A 24,905-nucleotide genomic window follows, 5' to 3' on the forward strand; every position below is an offset into this window, starting at 1 on the left:
GCTAGTGCTGCCAGAAATGCCATTCCACTCAAGTTATATTACAGTTCGAAACACACAATTTCCAAAGAGAAACTCCACTATGATGGGGAAGGGCGCTATTTGCTGCAAGAAATTTTGCATGACATTGAAATTCCTTCATTTGAACTTCCAAAGTCAAGTTATATGTTACTTTGGGGGAATATGGCCTAATCTAGGGGCACACAGAACTTCCTCTGCTTGAAAAATGTCACTATCTTTATTGAAACACTTGATTTTCCTAGACAGGTGTTTTGTTTAGCCAGAAGAAGTGATTCAGCTGCATTAGAGGAAAGTGCTTGGAGCTGGGACAGAACTGCTGGCAAGGTGAGTGTTGATTTTGCTTTTCTAAAACTGCTGGGGAGCATTTCCTAGGGTTACTGTGGGAGAGAACTGTGTGAGAGTTGCTGTGTGAGAAATCTGTGTGAATGCTTGGAGTTTGCTGGAGAGAAGGGTTTCTGATTGCTTTTGTGTATCTTTTGTGTGGTTTTTGCTGAGTGGGGAGGGCATGTTTACCTGGGGGTTCTGTAGGAAGGTGGGGAGATCCTCACAAGTATTCTCAAGAGGCAGTTGGCAGTGGAATTTACAGGAAAGTCAAGAGAAAGAGAAAGAACTTTGAAATGGATTGCAGCAGCATGGCTGGTGAGGGCACTGATGTGTAAAGTCTGTGGGCTGTTTATATTACCTGAAGGTAACAGCAATTACACTTGCAGCAAGTATAAGTTGGTAGGCCTGCTGGAGGAGTAAGTAAGTAAAATTTTATTTGTATCCTGCCCTCCCCGCCTAGGCAGGCTCAGGGCAGCTAACAACATTTCATAAACATACAATAATAAATATAAAAACTTTACATTTAACCATATAAACTTTAAATTTAACATCCTTTAAAAACCAGTCAATATAATTAAAATTATATAATTTAATTTAATCTGACAGTAATAATGGCATTTTGACGCTAATTTCTGTCAGTTTGCATAATTTCCATGATAACATAGGTCCTTAGACAGGACCGTGTTGGTGGACCCTTGATTAACAGCATTATTCAGCAGTCCGTGTATGCTAATTTGAAGAGGGTGGTCTTGCAGGCCCTGCGGAACTGATCAAGGTTCCACAGGGCCCGCACCTCCTCAGGAAGCTGAATCCATAGGGCAGGGGCCGTGATTGAAAAGGCCCGTGCTCGGGTGTTCTGAAGTTTGATCTCTTTCAGCCCAGGGATAGTCATTATATTTTTCCTGGCTGACCTCAGTGCCCTCTGGGGTTCATATGGGGAGAGACGGTCCCTCAGGTAGGCCGGTCCTCAGCCATATAAGGCTTTAAAGGTAATGACCAACACTTTGTACTGGATCCGGTATGTAATTGGCAGCCAGTGCAGTCCACGTAGCCCTGGCCGTATGTGCTCCCATCTCAGGAGAAGATATGGGAACTGGATGCACAACTGTCCACACTACAATACATGAAGGTGAGGATTTTCTTGACAGAATCCATGAAGCGCTCTTTAAAGGACAACCGGAGAAAGAGTCCTTGTTGACAAGTTGGTAAAATGTGGTTTTGATCCTGTTACCATTAGGTGGATCTGTAATTGGTTGACAGGTCACACCCAAAGAGTGCTTGTGAATGGTTCCTCACCCTCTTGGAGAGGAGTGACAAGTGGAATGCCTCAAAGATCTGTCCTGGGGCCTGTTTTGTTCAACATCTTTATAAATTATTTGGATGAAGAAATAGAGGGAATTTTTTATTAAAATTGCAGATAATACTAAATTGGGAGGGGTTGCAAATACAGTAGAAGAAAGAAACAGGATACAGGATGATCTTGACAGGCTGGAAAACTGGGCTGAAACCAATAAAATGAATTTTAAGAGGGATAAATGTAAAATTCTGCATTTAGGTAGCAAAAATCCAATGCATAATTATAGGATGGGGGAGACTTGTCTTAGCAGTAGTATGTGCGAAAAGGATCTGGGGGTCTTAGTGGACCATACGCTGAACATGAGTCAACAGTGTGATGCGGTGGCTAAAAAGGCAAATGCAATTTTGGGCTGCATTGAGAGAAGTACAGTGTCCAGATCACATGAAGTGATGGTGTTGCTCTACTCTGCCCTGGTAAGACCTCACCTGGAGTATTGTGTTAAGTTTTGGGCACCACATTTTAAGAAAGATATAGACAAGCTGGAACGGGTCCAGAGGAGGGCGACAACGATGGTGAGGAGTCTGGAGAAAGGTTGAAGGAGCTGGGCATGTTTAGCCTGGAGAGGAGGCACTGAGAAATGATATGATCACCATCTTCAAGTATTTGAAGGGCTGTCATATGGTGCAGAATTGTTTTTTGTGGCCCCAGAGGGTAGGATCAGAACCAATGGTTGAAATAAAATTGAAAGAGCTTCCAGCTCAACTTTAGGAAGAACTTCCTGACAGAGCAGTTTCCCAGTGGAACAGGCTTCCTCGGCAGGTGGTGGGCTCTCCTTCCTTGGATGTTTTTAAACAGGTTAGATGGCCATCTGACAGCAATGAAGATCCTGTGAATGTAGGGGGAGTTATTTATGAATTTCCTGCATTGTGCAGGGGTTTGGACTAGATAATCCTGGAAGTCCCTTCCAACTCTATGATTCTATGTTTCTAAGAACCTCCACATAAAATTTCAGAGATACCTCTAGGTCTAAATCCTTATGTGGCAATAATGACCTCGGATTTCAACAGAACTTGCCTCCACGTTCAGAATAAATGAACGTAATTCTGGAACAGATTCCAACACCGAGCCCTAGCACAACTAGTTTCTAGAAAGCCTGAGTGAGCTTACACAGAATATAGTGAGGTTTCTTGAATGTGTATTCAAGCTGTATGCTGCAGCATACTGCAACTTCCAACCTTGGTTACAACCCCCACCTACAACTTTTTGCAGAACAATGTTTGTCCCCTTATGACCATGAACACCTGTGTTGGCAAAATGTCAAGTGTGAATAAACAGAGTACCCCAAATACATAACATCTGGTATGGCAGTAGATCTATTTTTATGATTTCTCCTTCCCAGAATATAGTACAACAGCTGCTAGTGCTTAAAAAAAGTCATACCTGATGAACATAATATTCAAGATCGTAAAGTGCTGCTATTTTCTCTTCCAGTGTTGAAGTGGTACTGTTGAATCTGTTGATTAGTTTAGACATAATTTCAAAGTCCGTTTCCAGCTGCATATTGAGCTCCATAAACTCTTCCTTGAGTTTTTCAATAGAACGGAACCTTTGTCTGACATCTTCCTGATGAGCCTGAGAAAGCAAGAAACACAAAACCAAAATAGTACTCTCAAAAATAAACAAATTAACACCAATTTCTATCCATATTTTGCTTCTGAAAAAGAAATCCTTTCAAAACAGTAGCAACTTTCAGTATAACAAGTAATTGACATTAAACATAAATATGAGTTGTTTTAATTATGCAGCCAAATAAAACATGCAGAATTATTGGCCATCTCTTATTTACACATTTAACCTCTCAGACGAGAGCACTGAATTGTATCAGGATGGAAATGACACTATTCCACATCTTGGCTTCAAGGGATCTTCAGTTCTGCTACACATCCTGTTCAGGCCAACTGAACAACAGGATGCTCAAGATTCTGGCTGGGATTCAACACAGTGTTTCTGCAGAAGGAAACATTTCCACCTACCAAGTGTGACTTTCCCATCTCCCTGCTCCTTTTAGGAACAGGGGGACACACATCCTGCAGAGAGCAGCATTTCAAGGGCATTTTGGGCTGCAGCAGTGGCAGTGGTGAGGCAAGCTTGGCAGGTGGAAATCCTTCCATCCGTGGAAATGCTCCAGTGAATCCAAGCCAATGTGTTACAGTATGCATGTGTATAGGCCACTTCCCTGAGTGTTTGACTGATTGAAGAGACAGCATTAACCTTAAGACAAGCTGAAATAACTGTAATGATGCCTTAATGGGCTGGGAGTGTGATTTACAGCCACCAAGAACAGTCCATCTTCGTCGCTTACCATTTTTATTCTTACATTCTATTTATTCATAGCTCTACCAAGGCAGTTGATAGTTTAAAATGCTTACCAGATAGCCATCTGGCAAACATCTCTCCACCCCCTTTTGATCTCCTTCCTTTCCATATTTGTAAATCTGCCTCCTCCAAAAACTATACTCTAGATTCAGAGAATAGGATGGGATATAAATCCAGTATCATCTTCTCTTGCAAATTAAAATTCAGGAGATGCTTGGCCTCACAAGTCAAGAGGAAATCCCACAAGTAGAGCTTCAGTCTTAGTCTAACTACTTGAATGCATCCTGTTTGAGAAATGGATTTTCCCTACCTCCCCTTTTCTACTGAGCTCTACTTTTGGGGCAGTGATGCTCTGTATTTCTGGTGCTTTGTGGGGGAGGCAACAGTCCTGGCCCCACTGATGGACCTCCTAATGACACCTGGGTTTTTGGCCACTGTGTGATACAGAGTGTTGGACTGGATGGGCCATTGCCCTGATCCAGCATGGCTTCTCTTATGTTCTTATGAGCTCCCTGAAACACTGCCCAGGGGGTATCAAATCATCATGGCATAGGGCATGATGGGAGAGTCTTTAGAAGAAGGGAGCTGAAGAAAGTCACAGCTCTTTGTGTCCACAGAAGGTAACTCTGAATCCAACCCAAGGACTTGAGCCCATTCCCTATCCACATGCTAGACTTTTCAAGGTCATTAAGCAAGTTTGTGGATGAGAATCCAGGTCTCAGTTGTTGAAAGACAGTATAACTGCCAACAAAGCAAATTGTTTCAAAGGTAATCAAAGATCGCACTGAAAATACTTCTTAAGAAGAGCCGCGAAGAAGAGTTTTCAGTGTGATCCTGAACAGAATTATACCATTCAAAATTCAATGAAGTCAGTGGGTAGAGAAGAGTATAATTCTGTTTAGGATTGTCCCGTAACTCCATTGGTCTAGCTCCCCAGAGTATACTGGGCTGAACTACATCAGAAAAAAACAGCTTATACAAATTATGAAAAAAAGCACCAGCGCCACTTAGAATCATAGAACTGGAAGGGACCTCCAGGGTCATCTAGTCCAACCCCCTGCACAATGCAGGAAACTCACAAACACTTCCCCCTAAATTCACAGGATCTTCATTGCTGTCAGAGGGCCATCTAGCCTCTGTTGCTGTCAGAGGGCCATCTAACCTCCAAGGAAGGAGAGCCCACCACCTCCCAAGGAAGCCTGTTCCACTAAGGAACCGCACTGTCAAGAAGTTCTTTCTAATGTTGAGCCGGAAACTCTTTTGATTTAATTTCAACCCACTGGTTCTGGCCCTACCTTCTTGGGGCCATAGAAAACAATTCTGCACCATCCTCTATATGACAGCCCTTCAAGTACCACTTGGCTGACCCAATAACTTTCAGAGAGTTATAGAACAAGAGAAGGTTTTCCCAAGAGCACCAGAAATTTTACTGCAGGGCATTCTAGGAGTAGGAACTGATTAGAGAATAGAACAACTCTACTTCAGGACACTCTTCTTAATTTTTACAAACCCCTGCCCTTAAGTTAGTTTCATCTTATGTACAATGGGGAAAAACCAAACAGAAGATAATTGCAGATGCCTCCTGCTAGCTGAATCCTCAAAAAGCCTAAAGCTCACAATCGTGGGAGTTTTCCTTCCCACACCATTTTCACCAGCAGAAATGGCCATGAGGAATTGTTTGCTCCTTTCTTGGGCTCCATTCATTTCTACCAACAAAAACAGTGCAGGAGGGAAGCCTGGGGCCCCTCCTCCCTCATGCCATGCTCCTAAGGCTGTCAAGCATGAGATTTCAAAATAACCAGTTCTTGGGTTTTGAAACAAAGTTAGGTTTATTGATAATCCATGTGGCTCATTTGAGAAGATTGGAACTGATACTTTGTACATGCTTTAAAATGGCACATCAAAGGTTCTATAAACAATTCTACATTCACGTGTGAAATTCACACTCTGGATTCCTTATCTATATTGCGGCTAGCGCATCCTGGGTTCAGGCCTGGCTAGGCCTGAGAACAAGTCCCAGGAGGTCTTATCTTCAAAGAGGACATTCCTGCATTTGTTAGTAAAAGCGAAAGAAGAAAGGTGGGGGCTGCTACTTTGATGTGCTCACATTTTAACTTTGGGTTAGTAACAACTCTACAATCTGAATACTATAATATAAAGGTAACAATTCTAAAATCTGGCTGCTTTAATATATGTTGAATACACAATGCTTGACAAAGGCAAGCAGAACAATCAAACACTTTGAAGGCGAGTTCCACCAATCATACATGTGACTACAAACTGAGATGGGCACTTTTGCTCCAACTTATGCCACATGTACTGCGTATTTTAGCACTAGCTTTTGAGAGCTTTCAGGAAGCTACTGGGAAAAGAGGGAGGCGGAAAATGTGCTCTGAGCACCTTGACTTATGATTAATAAAACCCCACCTATTAATACACAGTGAATGGATACAATCACAGGTCTACCCTATTAACAACCCACACAAACCCAAGCAGAAGAAAATAAACACATCTTGGGTTAACAACTAGTTATTTAAAACTAGGAGTTGCTTCTTTTCTCCTCCTTTGAAAGGACAATGGCACTGAAGTGAAAAGCATACAAAAAAGCATAAATCATCTGGATTCTATAGAAACAAACCTACTTTGGTGGCCACGGACCACCAAATATTTGGAAGTATTATTTCTGAACACAGGACTCTCTTCTCGATCCAGATTTACATCACAGGCTTCCTAAATTTTGTTTTTCACAAGCCGATCCAAGTGTGTAATAGGTATGCTTTCAGTAATGCTCCAATTTACGTTTTCCTAGACAAATACCTTTTGTTCCAGCGTATCATCCACTTTCATGCTCTCCTTCATTTTAGCCAATGCCTTTTTGAGCTCTTGTGTTGTAAATGAACTTGGGTCAAGATCTATGGGGCCCAACCTTGCAGAAAATAAAATGTGCATTACACAAGTGAACAACTTTTCCACACTGAAAGAACATACAAAAAACATTCACCTAGCAGCCAATATCCTTCTGCCCTGCTTATTTAAATTTAACATACACCATATAGCCAATGCTACAATCCTGCATTTATTTTAGAACTGATGTTTTAACATTTTCATCTACTCATATTTTCAAGAGCTGGGATTTTACAATCCAAATACAGAAAATGAGCACACACTGAAACTATTCCAATTCTATTTCTTTCTCAGGCTACCTTCTGGGACTGTATAGCACAAAAGTCACATCTGTACAGCAAAAACCAGCTGTTCCCACAGCATTGTCAGTATAACAGTGTTTAATATTAAGACTTGGAGTAAGCATTTTCAATAGGTTAACATAGTTTCAATATTTTTCTGTTTTTAGGTAATTTGCTGCTCATATGCTGAAGAGAGGAGGCCATTACCTTTATATGGCAGCACATATTTTTGAATGTACAAGAGTGCAAAAGTGATCATGGGCATCTCCAGATTAGGGATATCAGACATCCTACTCTAGCTTGCAGAAGCAATAATTGCTAAGGTTTGAATTCTGTTCCAGTATGCAAACCCACTTCCACTGAAAGACCTCTTCAAAATATAATAATAAAAAAGAACACCACTGGAAAAAGATCAAGAAAGACTCCCATCTATACTAGTGATTCCCAGTGTGGGTGTCATGATGCTTATGGGCTCCTTCCTTCCTCAAGTCCTTCTTGCCCCAAAACAAAAAGCCTTTTTGTGACTAGTGTAACTCTGATGGCAGCCATTTTGTTCCCCTGACAGCCATTCGATTATGGTGCCCTATTGTCAAAATTCCATCAGCAGGCTCAATGAAGTTGAGGACTCTTAGTTTACACCATCAAAGACAACTATTATTTTCTTACCACTATGTAATGGATGCCCAGGCACTGTTAGCAGTCAGACCCCTCCTCCTGCTGAGGGACAGTTTATAGACAGAAAATTGATAAGCACCCCGTGGCACAGAGTGTTAAAGTTGCAGTACTGCAGTCCTAAGCTCTGCTCACGACCTGAGTTTGATCCCCAGCGGAAGCAGTTTTTAGGTAACCGGCTCGAGGTTGACTCAGCCTTCCATCCTTCCAAGGTCGGTAAAATGAGTACCCAGCTTGCTAGGGGGAGAGCGCAGATGACTGGGGAAGGAAATGGCAAACCGCCCTGTAAAAAGTCTGCTGTGAAAACATTGTGAAAGCAACTTCACCCCAGAGTCGAAAATGACTGGTGCTTGCACAGGGGACCTTTCCTTTCCATATATAGATACTTGAGCTTTTAATATAAATAGAAAGGCCAAATATCATAAGCAGCAATTTGCTTCATGGGCTAAAAGGAACATAAAATAGATGCCAGCCTGGACAAGTTTGGACATACAGTTTTGAAGTGTGTGGGAAAGAACTGCTCAGCTGCTGATGACCTCCTTCCCGCCCTAAAGAGATGCACAGTTCAGGACAATGGATCCCCAAAGATAAATCTCAACTGGAATTAACCTCATCCACACACAGCCTCCCTTCCCTGCATCCATTTACTCTAATTATATGAAACTTAACACTATTCACAAACCCTGGTAGTTTTCCTGTCTGGTATTTAGAGGGTCATCAAGCACCATTAGCATCTATAGTTCACCTCAGGTAAACTAACCAAGGTTTTCTCAAATCATTATTCACCTCCAAAAAACTCATCAAGGCATTCTTTTGAATGGAAACCTGTCAGACTGCCCCAGAGAGCATTTCCCCCAATAATTGTAATACACTGTGCTATAGCAGTGTGTGCGCGTTCTGCGACCCATACATACACTCCTACCTGTACATGGGCCTTATCTTCTTTGCTCTGTGAAACACTAGTTATTTTGCTGCTGCCTCCATGGACCTCACTCTTCGAGACTGGTAAGTACCACCTTCCCTCAAATTGCTTTCTCCCACCTCCTCCCTGATCTCTTAGCTAATGTGTGGGTTTTCTGTGCATGTTTCTCCTTTTATTCCTATTTTAGTAAAACTCTTTGCAGTTGAGCCAGTTCGGTGTAGTGGTTAAGTGTACAGACTCTTATCTGGGAGGACTGCATTTGATTCCCCACTCCTCCACTTGCAGCTGCTGAAAAGGCCTTGGGTCAGCTGTAGCTCTCCTAGAAGTTGTCCTTGAAAGGGCAGCTGCTGTGAGAGCTCTCTCAGCCCCACCCACCTCACAGGGTGTCTGTTGTAGGGGAAGAAGATAAAGGAGATTGTAAGCTGCTCTATGACTCTGATTCAGAGACAACAGCGCGGTATAAATCTATGGTCTTCTGGTTTATTTTGAGAGTTCTCTTAAGGGAAAGATACACAGTCCCCCCCCCCCCCAATTTTGTTTCCTTTAAGGTAATTTCCTCCAATTAAATAGGAGAATGCCTCTTGGAGTAATAGCAGAGTTGAATCATTCAGGGCTTTTTATTGAGCAGGAATGCATCAGGAACGCATCAGACTTGGTATCAGGGTGTGTGGCCTAATATGCAAATGAGTTCCTGCTGGGCCTTTTCTACAAAAAAGCCCTGTGTAAAACAATGGTGACTTCAGGGGGTATGGTCTAATATGTAAATTAGTTCCTGCTTTTCCTACAAAAAAAGCCCTGGAATCATTAATAACTTAGTTCAGGTTAATGAATCATATTTAATTTCATGGTTCAGTCTGTTCAAACGCTTATTGCAAAATGGGGAGAAATGAAGTCAATAAATGAATTAAATAGTGGCTCACCATCAGGTTCAGAATATACCCACAGACTCAGCTACATTTCATATACATAAAATTTACAACTGCAATGTAATTTCAATCATATGAATACAATGTTTAAAACTGTAATATGTATTAAATATTAATGCAATTATATCCTCTATATGTTAAGCTTTTTTGCTTCTGCAAGCCTTTCACAAGTAGTTTTGTGAAGCACTTTGGCAGTGAAGTTACCAGGGAACTGCAAGGAAAAATAAACTACTGCAATGGATAGCAGCAGCATATCTGGTGAAGGAGCAGAGGCAGTGACATGCAAAGTCTGTGGCATGTTTGTATTCTTACCTGAGAGTAGCAGCAAGTGTAAGTTGGTAGCCCTACTGGAGTAGAAAATACAAGGACTTAAGGGATGCTTGTCAACACTCTAGCTCAGGGATGGGGAACAGTGGCTCTCCAGATGTTTTTTGCCTACAACTCCCATCAGCCCCAGCCATGCTGGCTGGGGCTGATGGGAGTTGTAAGCAAAAAAAATCTGGAGAGTCACTGTCCCCCACCCCTGCTCTAGCTTATGAGTGAAGGTGAAGATTTCATGTAAAGAACACATGAAGTGTTGCTTCTTTTTACCAACAAGGTTTTTTTTGCTCATTTGCAGATCTCCTAGTAAAACAGGACATAAATGAAGTCAGTCAAATTTGATGGATTTGATTTTGAAGTCTCCATTCTCTGAGAAGAATCCAATTGACTCTAGCCCTCGCCGGTTGTGGAAGCTCCTGGTGTCCAGGAAGTTTGACTTTCACATCTATTTCATCAAAGGAGATGGAGATTGCAGTTTCTTCTCCCTGATGGAAGGGGAACGGAAGATTGGAAGCTCTTACGGTGAAGCTTCCTTCTCGGTGGTCCTGGAGTGGGACGGTCCGAAACTGTTGGGAGTAGGCTCCTCCTCCGGAAACAGGATCGTTGATCGCTTGATCCGGCCTGGGGGAGGGGCCACTCCGTTGGAAACTCTCCAGTCCATAGAAAAGCCTTGCTCCCCCATCGGCATACATCTATAAAACAAACTCTGCATCATGATAACAAACCACTCAGAGACCATAATGATGCAATGCCATTTTAATAACTGCAAACAGCAGAAGTAACTGTAACCAATCAGAAAACTTCCGCTACCAGTGCCCCAGTACCTCCTACAACCAAGCTCCCACCGCTATCCGCCTAGAGCAAGGTACAACACCGGGTGGGATGGACCGTCCTACTCCAGGACCACCGAGAAGGAAGCTTCACGGTAAGAGCTTCCAATCTTCCATTCTCCGGTGGTCCCTGTTATTGGGACGTTCTGAAACTGTTGGGACATACAAACGTAATATGTACCCTGGGCGGGAACCACTACATTCAATGTATAACCTGTTGTAGCACCCTGCGGCCAAAGGCCACTTCAGCAGTTGCCCACCTATCCACCTTATAATGCTTATTGAAGGAATGAGCAGAACTCCAGGTGGCTCCCCTACAAATGCCTTCCAGGGACGAGAAGGACTTGTACACTGCAGATGTGGCCGCTCCTCGTAAGGAATGAGCCGTAATTCCTCCTGGAGGCTCCAACCCTGACGCCATGCATGCTGCAGAAATACATTGCCCCAACCATCTGCTCAGGGTCGAAGAAGTAACTGGTTTTCCCAAAGAGGGAGAATTAAAGGAAACAAACAAGGACTCTGACCTCCTAAAGTCCTTGGTTCTATTTATATAAAATCTCAAGGCACGCTTAACATCTAACCGATGCCACTCTTTTTCCTTCTCATGTTTGGGATTGGGACAGAATGAGGGTAATACCACGTTCTGAGACCGGTGAAAAACTGAATTCACTTTAGGGATAAATGTCGGATCAGGTCTCAACACTACCCTGTTCTTATGAAAGGTACAAAGGTACATGGACAGGGCCTGCAACTCGGATACTCTGCGGGCAGAGGTAATCCCAACTAAAAACAGCGTCTTAAGGGTAAGATCCTTCAGGCTACAAGTAGCCATGGGCTCAAAAGGTGCATGACACAACGCCTTCAGCACCACATTTAACTTCGAAGTAGGAAACCTATGTGCAGTAGGGGGATTCCACAGGGACACCTCCCTCAAAAAACGCTTAACATGCGGATGCAATGTCAAGGAACCCCCTTTTTTAGCTCCACGAACAGCAGAAATAGCTGCCACCTCATCCCAGCGGAGCCCATCCCAAGTAAAAACAGTCCACGCATCACAAAGAGCTTCCCGCTCTCCCTCAGGCAGTTTACCACCTCCTCTCGAGTAGACACGCTATCTGAACGAACCACCAAGAGTTTTCTGCTCTCGGCCGCGCTGGACCTCGGTCGTCTGCACTACGCCTGCCGGCGTTGCGTGGGACTGCAAAGTTGGACTTGCCGCTCTCCCCACCCCTGCCTCAGCAGGCTTCGGAGGGGCGACCTCGCTCTCCGCGGCAGTCCCCGGTTGTGCCGCCTTTGCTAGGTAAAATGCTCTGCCCGCCACCGTTGCAGCTGAAGAACCAGGTGGCAGAGACTTTCTCACAAGGAGACCTCATCTGTGGATCAATGTGCTCCGACGCACAGTGAAAAACAGGTTGCTTACCTGTAACTTATGATCTTCGAGTGGTCATCTGTGCAGTCACACACATGGGTTTTCCCGCTGGGACGAACCCAACCTCAGAGAATTCAAAGCTAGCCTTAAGCGTTATTTCTGGCGTGCGTTCCCTCCTGCTCTGGGGAGCAGGCATCCACTGCGCATGCCTGCAGCGAGGGGGAGGCGCTCCACCCACCCAGTTTCTTTCACGCCGCTGTGTAATGCCAATAAACATGTAGATAAACTTAAGGAACAGCAGCGGGGATGGATAGGCGGGCGTGTGTGACTGCACAGACGACCACTCGAAGATCATAAGTTACAGGTAAGCAACCTGTTTATCTTCTTCGTGGTCTCTGTGCAGTCCCACACATGGGTGACTGGTAAGCTAAACTGCACGGAGGTGGGTGCTGGTTCTGAAAGAAAACTTCAGAGGTTATGCATGCACGTCAGTCAAGAGTGTCCACTTACCGGTGGAAAGACTGTAGGCTTCAATCGAAGATGGAGTGGAGTACAGCCTGTCCAAAAGACGAGTCTTGCCATGCACGTACATCTATTGCATAGTGCGTGGCGAAGGTGGATGCAGAAGACCAAACTGCAGCCACACAGATGTCTTCCATAGGCCCGCCCCTGGAGAAGGCAGCAGACGTAGAAAGGGCTCTTGTAGAGTGGGCTCTTAAGTGTTCTGGGGCCGGTTGCTTAGCTAGCTGATAGCACTGTGCAATGACAGCCACCAGCCATTTAGAGAGTCTCTGGGTAGAGAGTCTTTGCCCCTTTCTATGAGTCCCGTAAGATACAAACAGTCTGGAGTCCTTGCGAAAAGGTCCTGTTCTGTCTATGTAGTATGCCAAAGCTCGACATACATCGAGATTGTGTAGAGTCTTTTGGTCCCCATTCGTGGGGTTCTGAAAGAAGGATGGTAGCGTCATTTTTTGTAAGTGGAAGGGTGACACAATTTTGGGAAGGAAGTTGGGGTCCGGTCGTAGGATTACCCTGTCATGATGGAAGACAGTGTAGGGAGGGTCTACTGTAAAAGCACATATATCACTAGCCCTTTTGCCAGATGTAATTGCCACCAGCAGTGCTGTTTTCCACGATAGGAGTTGTAGTGGAATGGTTCAAAAAGGGGTTTCATTAGTTGGCTTAGGACTAGAGATAGACTCCAAGTAGAGTAGAATTGACGGATCGGTGGTCTAAGGTGGAGGAGTCCTTTGAGGAATGATTTCGTAGCAGGGTGCGAGAACACTGTACACCCTTCTATTTGTTGGTGAAAGGCTGAGATGGCTGCTAGGTGGACTTTCAGTGAGGAATACATAAGGCTGGATTCTGAAAGGGAGAGAGTATAAGATAGGATCTGTGATATCGAAGATGATGCAGGGTGGAAGTTCCTATGAGTGGCGTACTCAGTGAACCGCTTCCACTTCAGTGCGTAAGACTTCCTGGTTGATGGTTTCCTGGCGTTCAACAGGACATGTTGGACCTCCTCAGGAAATTCTAGAAATTGATTCTCCATGCGGTCAATCTGAGGCGAGAAGGGTCGTGATGTAGGACTTTGCCCTTCTGTTGTGACAGGAGGTCTTGTGCTTGAGGAAAGCAGTGGTATATGTTGTTGGAGAGAAAGAGGAGGGTTGTGAACCAAGGCTGGCGAGGCCACCATGGTGTGATCAGTATGCAGTTGGTTCGGTCTCGTTGGGTCTTCTGAAGTGCCCGTGTTATCAGTGGAATGGGCGGGAACAGAAAATGAAGTGGACCGCTCCAATATTGAAGAAAAGCATACCCCACAGATTGTGTAGAGAGGGGTCCCCACATGTAGAATTGGGTGCATTGGGTATTGTCTGGAGAGGCAAACACATCTATGAGGGAAACTCCGAATTTGTTGAAGACTGGTAGGAGATATGGTTTCCGACTTAGGGTGTCCGCTTGGGTATTCTGGACCCCTGGCAGGTGCACCGCTGTGAGATGTATATCGTGTGCGATGCTCCAATACCAAAGGTCTAGAGCTCTCTTGCAGAGGCGGGTGGATGCGGTTCCTCCCTGTCGGTTGATATAGAACACAGTCGCCACATTGTCTGATGTTACTTGTATGTGACGACCGTGAAGTGATGGTAGAAACGACTTGAGTGCCCTGTGGACAGCTAGGAGTTCCAAGGAGTTGATGTGTAGGGATTTCTCGTATGCTGTCCATTGTCCTTGCACTATCAATATGTCGAGGTGGGCTCCCCACCCCCACCTCGAGGCATCTGTGGTGACGATGGCTGATGGAGACTGTTTTACGAATGGCATCCCTGTGAGCAGGTGTTTTTGTACTGTCCACCACTCCAATGGCGGTAGGATGTGGCTTGGGGTTTTTAGCAAGGTTCGTTGGGATTGCCGTTGAGGGTGGAACGATCGGACGAACCAAAGTTGTAAGGGTCTCATACGGAGTCTCGCATGAGGGAGAACTGAGGTTGTTGCCGCCATCAGACCCAACATGCACTGGAAGGTAAGGGCTGTCTGGGTTGGTTGGGATATTATGGTATTGGCCAGAGATTGGATGTTGGCAACTCTGTCTATTGGCAAGTATGCCTTGTGGTCTACCGTGGAGAGGCGTGCCCCTATAAATTGAATGTCCTGTGTTGGTGAGAGTTGGGACTTCTGGTGGTTGACTTGTAACCCTAGGGTTGATAAGAGTCCTAGAGTTATCAGTATATCCTGTTTGAGTTGTTCTTCCGAATGGCCCACCATAAGCCAGTCGTCTATATACGGGTAAATAGCAATCCTCTTTTGACAAAGAAATGCTGCAACCACTGCCATGCATTTTGTAAAGATTCTTGGCGCTGTGGACAGGCCAAATGGGAGTGCTTGGAACTGATAGCGTTCGTTCCCTATTGCAAACCTGAGGAATCTTCTGTGGCAGTGATTGATTGTGAGATGAAAGTACGCGTCCTGAAGATCGATGAGTGCCATCCAGGCATTCTTGGGGATGAGTGGTAGAATGGACTGCAAGGTGATCATGCGGAATTTTTTGTATTGTATGTGTTTGTTGAGTTTGCGAAGATCCAATATTGGACGCTGTCCCCCATCCCTCTTCGGGACTAGGAAGTATCGGGAGTAAAATCTCGTGCGATGGTATTGAGGTGGGACTGGCTCTATGGCCTCTTTGGCCAGCAGGGTGGTGACTTCTTCCCGTAGAGCCAGGGAGGGGGAGTAGGTATGAAGTGAAGGTTCTTCGGGGGCGAAACGAACTCTATGGAGTAGCCTTTGTGGATAATATTTAGAACCCAAGAGTCTGTTGTTACTGACTTCCTTGCAGGAAAGAAGGGGAGGAGTCTGGAGGCAGTCGAGTGTTGTGGTGGCGGCGGCAGGGTAACCAAGTCAAAGAGACTGCTTTGTAGTAGTGGCAGTCTTCTTGGTTGGCTGAGGTTGTTGGCGTTGGTGAAAGGGCTGTTTAGGTGGAGGTGCCTTACGCTTCCAGTAGTCTGACTGCCTGGGAGAACGAGGACGTTTGTAGAACGGTGTCTTCCATGGTCTCTGTCTATTGGGTTGAGGCTGTTGCTGATTGACTCCCAGTCTTTTTGCTCTCTTTCTGCTATCGTCCACTGTAGTTAAGATGTCATCAGTGGTTGCGTTGAAAAGTCCTTGCCCGTCGAACGGAAGGTCTTTAATCTTAAACTTTATGTCTGGTTGCAAGGTTGATGAACATAACCAAGCATGTCTGCGTAGTGCCACCGCAGCCGTCATAGACCTAGAGGAGCAACCTACAGAGTGTCGTACAATATTGATTTGTTGTTTACTCAGACGGTTAAGCTCATGTAAGAGCTTGGCAGCTTGCTTCTGGGAGGCTTCTGGTAAAGATGGTACCAGAGTACTCAGCTGGGATGAAATGTTATATGAATAGGTAGCGAAGTAAGCGAGGTAATTATTTATTTTAGCCATGGCTGTAGATATGGAATAGAGCTTCCTACCTAGTGTGTCAAGTTTTCTTCCCTCCTTCTCTGGTGGCACAGGGTGACGCGTCTGCTTGGACTTGGATTATGAGTGTACGATCATCGAATTCGGTGCGGGTTGATTAAAAAGGAATTTTGATTCCGGTATGTGGATCTTATATAGAGCCTCTACACATTTTTATGTAGGAGGGATAGAGGCTGGTTTATCCCAGGCTTCTTTAAGGGCCTCAATATGAACTGGCAACATTGGTAGTGAGGATCCGGTAGGTAGGTCAGCGTGGACCAAGTCATGGACCACATCAGATATCTTAGGTAGCTCGGTTGTTAGCTTGATAGTCAGTGCAGTGGCTACGTCAGAAATTAAATCCAAATAAGACTTCGCCCCCTCAGAAGGGGAGAGATCAGCTGGTTTTACTATATTGGATGCTGGTGATGCTTGAGGAAATACCGAATGAGACGATTCTGAGGTTTCAGGTTCCGATTCCTCTTCTGGGACATCGGGTGTTGGTAGTGTAGGTACCGAAGGTAGAGGTTTGGCTATAGATTGGCTGGTTTGCTGCTTCGGGGTTGAAGGCGTCGGTGATGCCTGATCGCGGTGCTGGTGAAGTGCCTCCTTGTCTAGAGGCTGAGATGAGTCATCCCGGTACTGAGGTCGTGTCTCTTAGTACGGTACCGGGGGTACTGATGGCGGTGGTAGTCGGCCGAAGGGGACCTTGAGGGCGTGTAGTGGCGTCGATATGGAGATCTGGATGGGGACTGAGATCTGCTGTAGTCCTCTGTCTCTGCTGAGGGATCGTTCATGGTGCTGATAGCTCCGAGGTTCCCGATGTCGAGGGGACTCGAATTGCAGAGGAGATACGGTAGCATCTTTGAAACTACGTGGGGCAGTGACGTCATGGAAGGAGTACAGATCCAGTTGGTACTGAAGCATTTGAGTGGACAATTCAGTTGGCTCTTCTGTTAAGAGATGTTCCGGTAAGGACTCGTGGACTGATGGTGATGGCGAATGGGACCGAATTCGAATAACTGCCTCTTCGATTCTATCCGTCGGTACCAACCCTTGCGTGGATACATTCGGATTCGGGGGTGGCTTCGGTGCCGTAAGTATTTGTATAGTAGAAGTCGCCGTCAAAGCCGTAGCATCAGAAACTCTCGGGTCCGGTGGGGTCGGTTTCGATGAACCCCTCGGTTCCTGGTGCTCTCTGGGTAACGATTCCAAATGCTTTTTCTTGGATTCGTGGGATTTTTTCAGATGTTTCCCGGACTTAGGCTTCCTGGGAGCCAAGGCCACTGAAGCTGCCGGTTCTGCCGCGTCCCTTTGCGGAGTTAGGGAAGGTGGTGATCTTTGGGGCCCAGAGGAATGCGACATGGTGGATCGCAAAGAGGTTTCTAGAAGATGACTCTTCAGTCTCGCGGCGCGGTTTTTCCTGGCCTGCTTCCCGAACTGGGTGCAATGGACGCAAGTGTCCGTTCTGTGGGCTTCCCCCAGACGAAACAAACACAGCGAATGGCCGTCAGACGATGGAATTTTTGTTCCACAGCGAGTGCACTTTTTAAAAGTGATCTTAGAGTCCTTCCATACGCCTGGGGGGGGGGGTAGGAAGGGAACGAGATGACAGAAAAGTAAAGATTTTTTTTTTTTACGATACGAGTAGAGGGAATCGAAGAGATCGGATGAGGATCGGTCACGGAAAGGGTAAGGCGAGTAGGCTAGGTTGATGAAGGAGACACAGCAAGGAAGGACTATCCCAGGCGGCAGTTAGAAAGAAACTGGGTGGGTGGAGCGCCTCCCCCTCGCTCCAGGCATGCGCAGTGGATGCCTGCTCCCCAGAGCGGGAGGGAATGCGCACCAAAAATAACACCTAAGGCTAGCTTTGAATTCTCCGAGGTTGGGTTCGTCCCAGCGGGAAAACCCATGTGTGGGACTGCACAGAGACCATGAAGAAGATCACGTCCTGTCTCGTAACAGGGCCGTTTTGGACTGGAGAGTTTCCAATGGAGCGGCCCCTCCCCCGGGCCGGATCAAGCGATCAACGACCCTGTTTCCGGAGGAGGAGCCTACTCCCAACAGTTTCGGACCGTCCCACTACCAGGGACCACCGGAGAAAAGAGACTCCCACAATTCCTCACCCCACTTGCCACATGCCATGGAGTGCAATACAATGGTTCTGGAATCTCCATGGAAATCAAACTGTGGGTTGAAGCGAAGGATCAGATTGGAGGCACTCCAACCAATGCTGACTTCAAAGTTCTTTGTCTCTGGCATCACACTCCCATTTACTTTGATGCATTCTCCAGCCTTGATCTTCACATGGGAGATCACCAATTTCATGTCTGTGACTATGGCTTGAGAAGTCACTTTCCAGCAGACCTACTACAATTCACATGAAGTGCTCTTGACAGGGCAACAGGAGGAGGACAGAAAGGTATCTCAGTGAATGGAGGAGCACTCAACACAGGAGGAGGGTGCATGGAAGAATTTAACACACAAGAGCAGGAAAATCAGGAGACATTCTGAGCCTCTGTTGCTAAGCAATTGGTTCCAGGATCTCCCCACAGATATTGATTCTGGACCACTGGAACAAGGGCTACTTCCCCCAACCTCCCCAAAGTTTGAAGAAAATTTCTCAGGCTCAAGAGCCACACTGGGGCATTTCAAGGCCATGCCCCAAGTTGTGAGCCATGCCCAACCACCCCTGCTCATCCCCCAAAAGAGCCTCCCCATGTTGCTATCTTATAAATCCACGGCTCCCCAGTTCTCCGGTTTGCCGGGGTCCCCTTTTCTGTGCTTTGATTGGCTCGCTGTGACTGTTAAGTCCTACTGCCCTGTTAAAATCAAGCTGAAAATCCCTTTTTCCTGAGCTTCCTTTTTCCTCTTGCTGCCCACACCAGAAGACAGGCAGCATCTTTTTCTTTTGCTCTGCATGGAGGCAGAGTCCTGAGCTGCATCCAGATGGCAAAAACTTTGTCAGACAATGTAACTTTTCCTGAAATAAAATGCTTAGCTGAACTGCTGCCATTTTGAAACGCTGTTACTAACCATGAGAAAGACCTTGCATATCGAAGTAGAGAGTTGTAGATTGTTGCTAGTGCTTGGTGTGAACATTTCTTTCCCTTGATACTAACAAAGGCAAGAATTCCACTTTGAAGATAAAGCGCCTCCAGGGACAGCCGCTTGGCCATCCCCGGAAGACTAACCGTAACAATAAGATAAGGGAAAGAGATCGTGTGAATCTTCGCACCTCAGTCCAGCAATGTTTAGAATTGTGGCTTTGTGTGATACCCTTTGATGTATCCCCCTTAAAGTATGCTCTGCACTACTACATAGTATCAGTCTCAATTTTCTTCATTCTGATGCCTATGGATTATCAAAATAAAGCCTACCTTTGCAACAATTCAAGGTCTGGTTGATTTGAGATCCCATCGTCTGACACTTTCTCCTTCCTTCAGCTTCCAAGCAACAACTGTTCCTTACTGCAATAATGGGGCCAGGAGAGGAATCATATGACCCAGTCACCACAGGTGACTGCCCTCTCCTTACTCTACCAATCGGCTTTCTCAAAAAAATTTACTTCCAAGGTTATTTTTGCAAACACCTTTGCAAAAATCTGTCCAAGTTTCAGGATGGGTAGATTGGAGAATATTGACCCTATTTTGTGGGGTAGAGAGGGTTTTGGGGGGGGGGGGCTTTGGAAAGAAAGATTAAGGTGTACTAAGGTCAATAACAATGCCCAATTTAAAGATGATCAAGAAGGGTGAAATGAGTATCATTAACAGTTTGACAGTTAAGCATGCTTGCGAAGGTATTAGAGGAAGAAAAGAGTGGAGGGAAACATTAATAAGCTTGCATTTGCTAACGTGAGTATTGAAGAATTCCCTTCTGCCCCTGAATCTACTATCTATATTAAAGACGTGTCTAATTTACTTTTTTGCTCACCCTCCCAACCTTCCACTCCCCTGCCCCACAGGATTTCCCAAAGCCTCACCACCCAACATTTTATGGCTATACCCCTGCCCCCGTGGACTTGAATTTCTGCTCCCCGATATAAGAGAAGGCATGTGCTAGCAATTGGGGATTCCCTACTGAGAGGGGTAGAGGCTAAAGTGTGCCAACCGGACTTGCTGTCTTGAGAAGTATGCTATCTACCAGGTGCACGCATCCAGGATGTGACAGAAAGAGTAGGAAAACTAATCAAGTCTACAGATTGTTCTTCTTCCTTGCTCATCCATGGGAGAACAAATGATACAGCCCAGAACAGCCCACAACATATTAAAAGAGACTATGTGGCTCTGGGTATGAAGGTGAAGGACCTAGGAATGCAGGTTTCATAGGCTTTTCTTATCAAATGCTGTAGCTCTGAAAGGAAAAGAAGAATACTGTAAATAAATGATTGGCTACATAGATGGGGTCCATCAGGAAGTTTGGATTTCTGGATCATGGACTACACTTTTGAGATGAAACTCTTCCATCAGGAGATGGTTTGCACCTCACAAGGGTAGGGAAAATGTGTTTTGTTAGAGCCATCCAAACCTAATGAGGGCTTTAAACTAAATCCTAGGGAAGAAGTCCAATATGATGCTAATAACTGGAACACTAAAGTTTTGCAGGGAGTAGCACACGTGCTAGATAACATTAACTCACAGGAAAGTATAGAAATGAAAACATCAGGGCACATAAACCATGGATTCAAATGTCTCTACACTAACGTGCAGAGTATGGGAAACAAGCAAAAAGAACCTGAAGCCCTAATACAGGAAGGGGACTATGACCTAACAGGCATTACTGAAACTAAGTGGGATGACACTCACAATTGAAATATTAGGACTGAGGGGTACAACTTGTTTAAAAGGGATAGACAAACAAGGAAGGGGGGGGGGGAGAAGCATCATCATCAGTATTTTAATGTCATACTGTTTTATTGGTTTTATTGTTTAAATTATTAATTATATTATCTATTGTTTATCTGTATCATGGTTTTACCATGTCTTGTTAGCTGCCCTGATCCTGCCTAGGCGGGGAGGGCGGGGTATAAATAAAAGTTTATTATTATTATTATTATTATTAATAAATAAAAGCCCAACCATGGTGGCAAATCTGAGAATTTTCATTGGTTGGATGTGGCCTACACAGGATTGGCTCGTACTCTGTCTCTGGTGTGCCACTGGCTGATTCTGCTCTCCCCACCCACTACCAGCCCCATCAGGCAAGAACCCCACCAGAAGGCCACCGACTTTTGAAGGAGACACTTCTCTGCTGACAGGTTCTCCTGGGGGCTTACTGATCACTACTGCCTCTCCTCAGGGCCCATTGTAGGAAGTCCAGGACAGTCCTCTCCCCCACAAACAATGCCTCCGTGAAGCAAACAGTGAAACAAACAGTAAACTATGAGATGCATGTTCATGAGACAAAACAGTAGCAGTTCTGGGACTTCCAGGGGAGGAAAATGTCGAGCTGAGCTGCTTCTCATAAAGTGAGCAGGCTGGAACTTCTGTTCTGGGTAGTGGAAGGCAAATTAATGCCTACTGCCTACTTTTCTCAGTCAGAGATTAGTCCAAGATATGCACAGGAAACTTTGAGGAGATTTACCATGGCTAAAAGGGAGTCCGGGGGGGGGGGCTCCTTTGAGGGGTCTTTGGGATGAGTTGCATTTTTATCATCTGCAGAAGTTTTCAGAGTCATTTATTTGACATAAGCTCGACAGAATCCTAACCTTCTTGGACATTGCTAAACATTTAAAGCTACTCAAGACCAGTGGGAACTTAGATAATTGGAAGAGAAGGTACAGATTACTATCTTTCATTCCGGGACTATTTACAGCTTAATGGAATAAATTTAAAAGGTGGGAAATGAAAATCTAGAAAGTTTGGAAGAAGAAGGGAGGAAGAGCTGAAATTTGGACTTTGTAAATATAAAGGATAGTGCTAAAAAGTGGAAAGGAATTTATTGTTTGGTCTACTTGTGGTTTTGAAAAAAGAGCACCATCGTCACAGACCTGTAGCACATTCAAGCAATACAGGAAGTATGTCAAGTATCGTGAGATCTCCTTACCAGGGTGAATGAGACTTGGTGGCAAGTAAAGCAGGAAGTAGTGGATGGAAAACCTACTCTAAGAATATAACACCATTGAGAAACATTGGCGGCCATTGCTTGGAGGTCAAAATTAAAATAATGTTTTTAAAGTGTCCGGGACATTAAAAATTGTTGGAATTAATTGAGAAGAGGATAAGATAAATATTATTGGACATATTATTTGTGTGGACTTCAGACGTTTTTAAAAGGGGAAAAAATTGTAAGCAGCAGCAAAAAGTCACGACCGCCATTTTGAAAGATTTAAAAACTTTAAAAATAAATATCTGGGAGCTCGGAGGACGGCGAAATTAGGCTTGTTATAAAAGGCAAGTCCTATTCCTTTGAATCTGATAGTTGAAGTTGAAATTGGCGAGATCCAAATTTTCGCTGTTTTTAAATGTCAGAACACAAGCAACCTCTTACTAGGGCTACTTCATTAGAAAAAATGCAGGACCAATTAGAGGCAATGGAGGCCAGAACGATGAGAGGCATGAGAGATAACTGAATCGAAAAAAGAAATTATTGAAGAGATTAAAAAAGATATGGAAGATCTCAGAAAGGAAACAGAACATCTAAGAAAGTGCAGGAGGTAGAAGGTAGAATGAAAGTATATGATTCCACCTTGTTGAAAATGCAAGAAAAAGTGACAATCCATGACTGCAAATTGATGGAGACTCAGATATGTCTGAGAGGAGTACCTGAAAAGGAAGATGGTGATCTAAAAGACTATATAATAAAAATAATTGCAGAATTCTTAGAGGAAGATCCTGAGACTAAAAATATGTATGACTATATGTATAGAGTGAACTCACTTTATGCCAAGAAAAATAACTTTCCAAGACATGTTATAAGATTTATGACAAAGGAAATGGTGGGAAGGATCATGAATAAAAATTTTAAAAGACATTGATAGTGGGAGGCAGCAGAGTAAGAAGGAGTTGCCAGGGCAAGTGATAAATGATAGAACATATAAAAAACTGACAGAAAAATTAAGAGACAATGGAATAAGGTTCAGATGGATAATACCTGAAAGTTTGAGTTTTGAACTTCAGGGGAAAAGAATTACAATTACAAATGTACAGGAAATGAGTAGATTTCATGAAGAAAATAAAGAATTTGCACCATGATGGATTACAAATTATTGTCTTGGAATGTAAATGGACTAAATTCACCACAAAAAAAGAAGGGCAACATATCATTGGATTAAAAAACAAAATTGTAATATAATTTGCTTACAAGAAGTGCATATTAAATAAAAGGATTATAAATTTTTATGGAATAAACAATTGGGAGTAGAATTTTTTTCATTGGCTGAACAGAAGAAAAGAGGAGTGATTTTTTTATATTAAACAAGAATTGGAGCCAAAACTAGTGTTTAAGGATAAAGATGGAAGATTTGTAGCAGTAGAAACAATATTAAATGGAAAGAAAAAGTTATTGGGACTGTATGTGCCTAACGGTGCAAAGGATGCTTTTTAAAAAGACATTATACAACAGCTTGATGAACTGACCTATGACCAAGTTTTGATAATGGGAGATTTTAATGGAACAGTTAAGAACTCATTGGACAGATCTGGAGGGGGGAAAAGTAACAGTAAAGAAGGAAAATTGCCAAAGTCTTTTTCTGAATTGGTTAAACAAGAAAATTTGAAAGATATATGGAGGAAATTTAACCCTGAGGTTCGGGACTATACTTTTTTTCAGCAAGACACAAAACTTTTTCTAGAATTGACATGCTGTGAGGAACTAAAGATTTAGGTCTTGTAACAAGGAAAATAGAGATTTTACCTAAAATTAGGGCTGATCATAACCCAATAATGCGGATTACAAAATTGTCTAAGAAGTTGAGAAGATGGAGATTGAATGAAGATTTGCTACATAATAATAATAATAATAATAATATTTTATTTGTACCCCGCCCTCCCCGCCAAGGCAGGCTCAGGGGTGACATACTTAGAAAATGAAATTAAAGCCTTTTTCCAAATGAAAGAAAAAGAGGACATAGATTTCCAGACGGTCTGGGATGCTTATAAAGCAGTAATGAGAGGAATGTTGATTACTTTGAATAATAAGGACAAGAGAGTAAAAGAGAAACAGATGTTGGACATTCAAAATGAAATAAAGAAAAAAGGGGAGTTGAGAAAAAGGCCAGGGAAAAAGAAATTTAAAGGGAAATTACAATATTACAAACTCACATTTGTTAAATAGAGAAGTGGAATGGAGTTTGAAAAGACTGCAGCAGAAAATCTTTGAGGGAGCAAATAAACTGGGAAAGTATTTGGCTTGGCAATTGAAAAAAAGAAGGAAAATAAAATTATTAATAAAATTGTGGTAGATGGAAGAGAAGTGGTTACCCAAGAGGGAATAAAAAGAGAATTTTTAAGTACTATGCCAAATTATTTAAAGGTGCTAAAATAAAGAATGAGAAGATGGATGAATATTTACAAAAGATAAAAATAGAGCCCTTAACTGAAAATATGCGAAAAGTTTTGAATGATCCAATTGAAAAAAATAGAAATTGAAGCAGCAATCAACGCAATGAAAAACGGAAAAGCACCTGGGCCAGATGGATATACAGCTAAATTTTTTAAAACTTTCAAAGAGGAATTAATACCAAAAGTTGCAGAAGT

The 24,905-nt window shown here is 43.9% G+C and overlaps 1 protein-coding gene across 3 annotated transcripts in view; it reads right to left on the reverse strand.

Annotated features, from left to right (window-relative positions):
• Positions 1-24,905, reverse strand: part of SIL1 (SIL1 nucleotide exchange factor) — a 132,610-nt gene that overhangs the window by 83,898 nt on the left and 23,807 nt on the right. For all 3 annotated transcript variants that reach the window (XM_060232977.1, XM_060232984.1, XM_060232972.1), the window contains 2 exons: positions 6,833-6,941; positions 3,080-3,271 (listed from right to left, as the gene is read on the reverse strand). In XM_060232977.1, coding sequence (XP_060088960.1) covers positions 3,080-3,271; positions 6,833-6,941 — 301 coding nt within the window. The remainder of the gene's footprint in view (positions 1-3,079; positions 3,272-6,832; positions 6,942-24,905) is intronic.

The sequence above is a fragment of the Heteronotia binoei genome, chromosome 1 (genome assembly GCF_032191835.1).
Source record: "Heteronotia binoei isolate CCM8104 ecotype False Entrance Well chromosome 1, APGP_CSIRO_Hbin_v1, whole genome shotgun sequence".
In the NCBI taxonomy this organism is placed as follows: domain Eukaryota; kingdom Metazoa; phylum Chordata; class Lepidosauria; order Squamata; family Gekkonidae; genus Heteronotia; species Heteronotia binoei.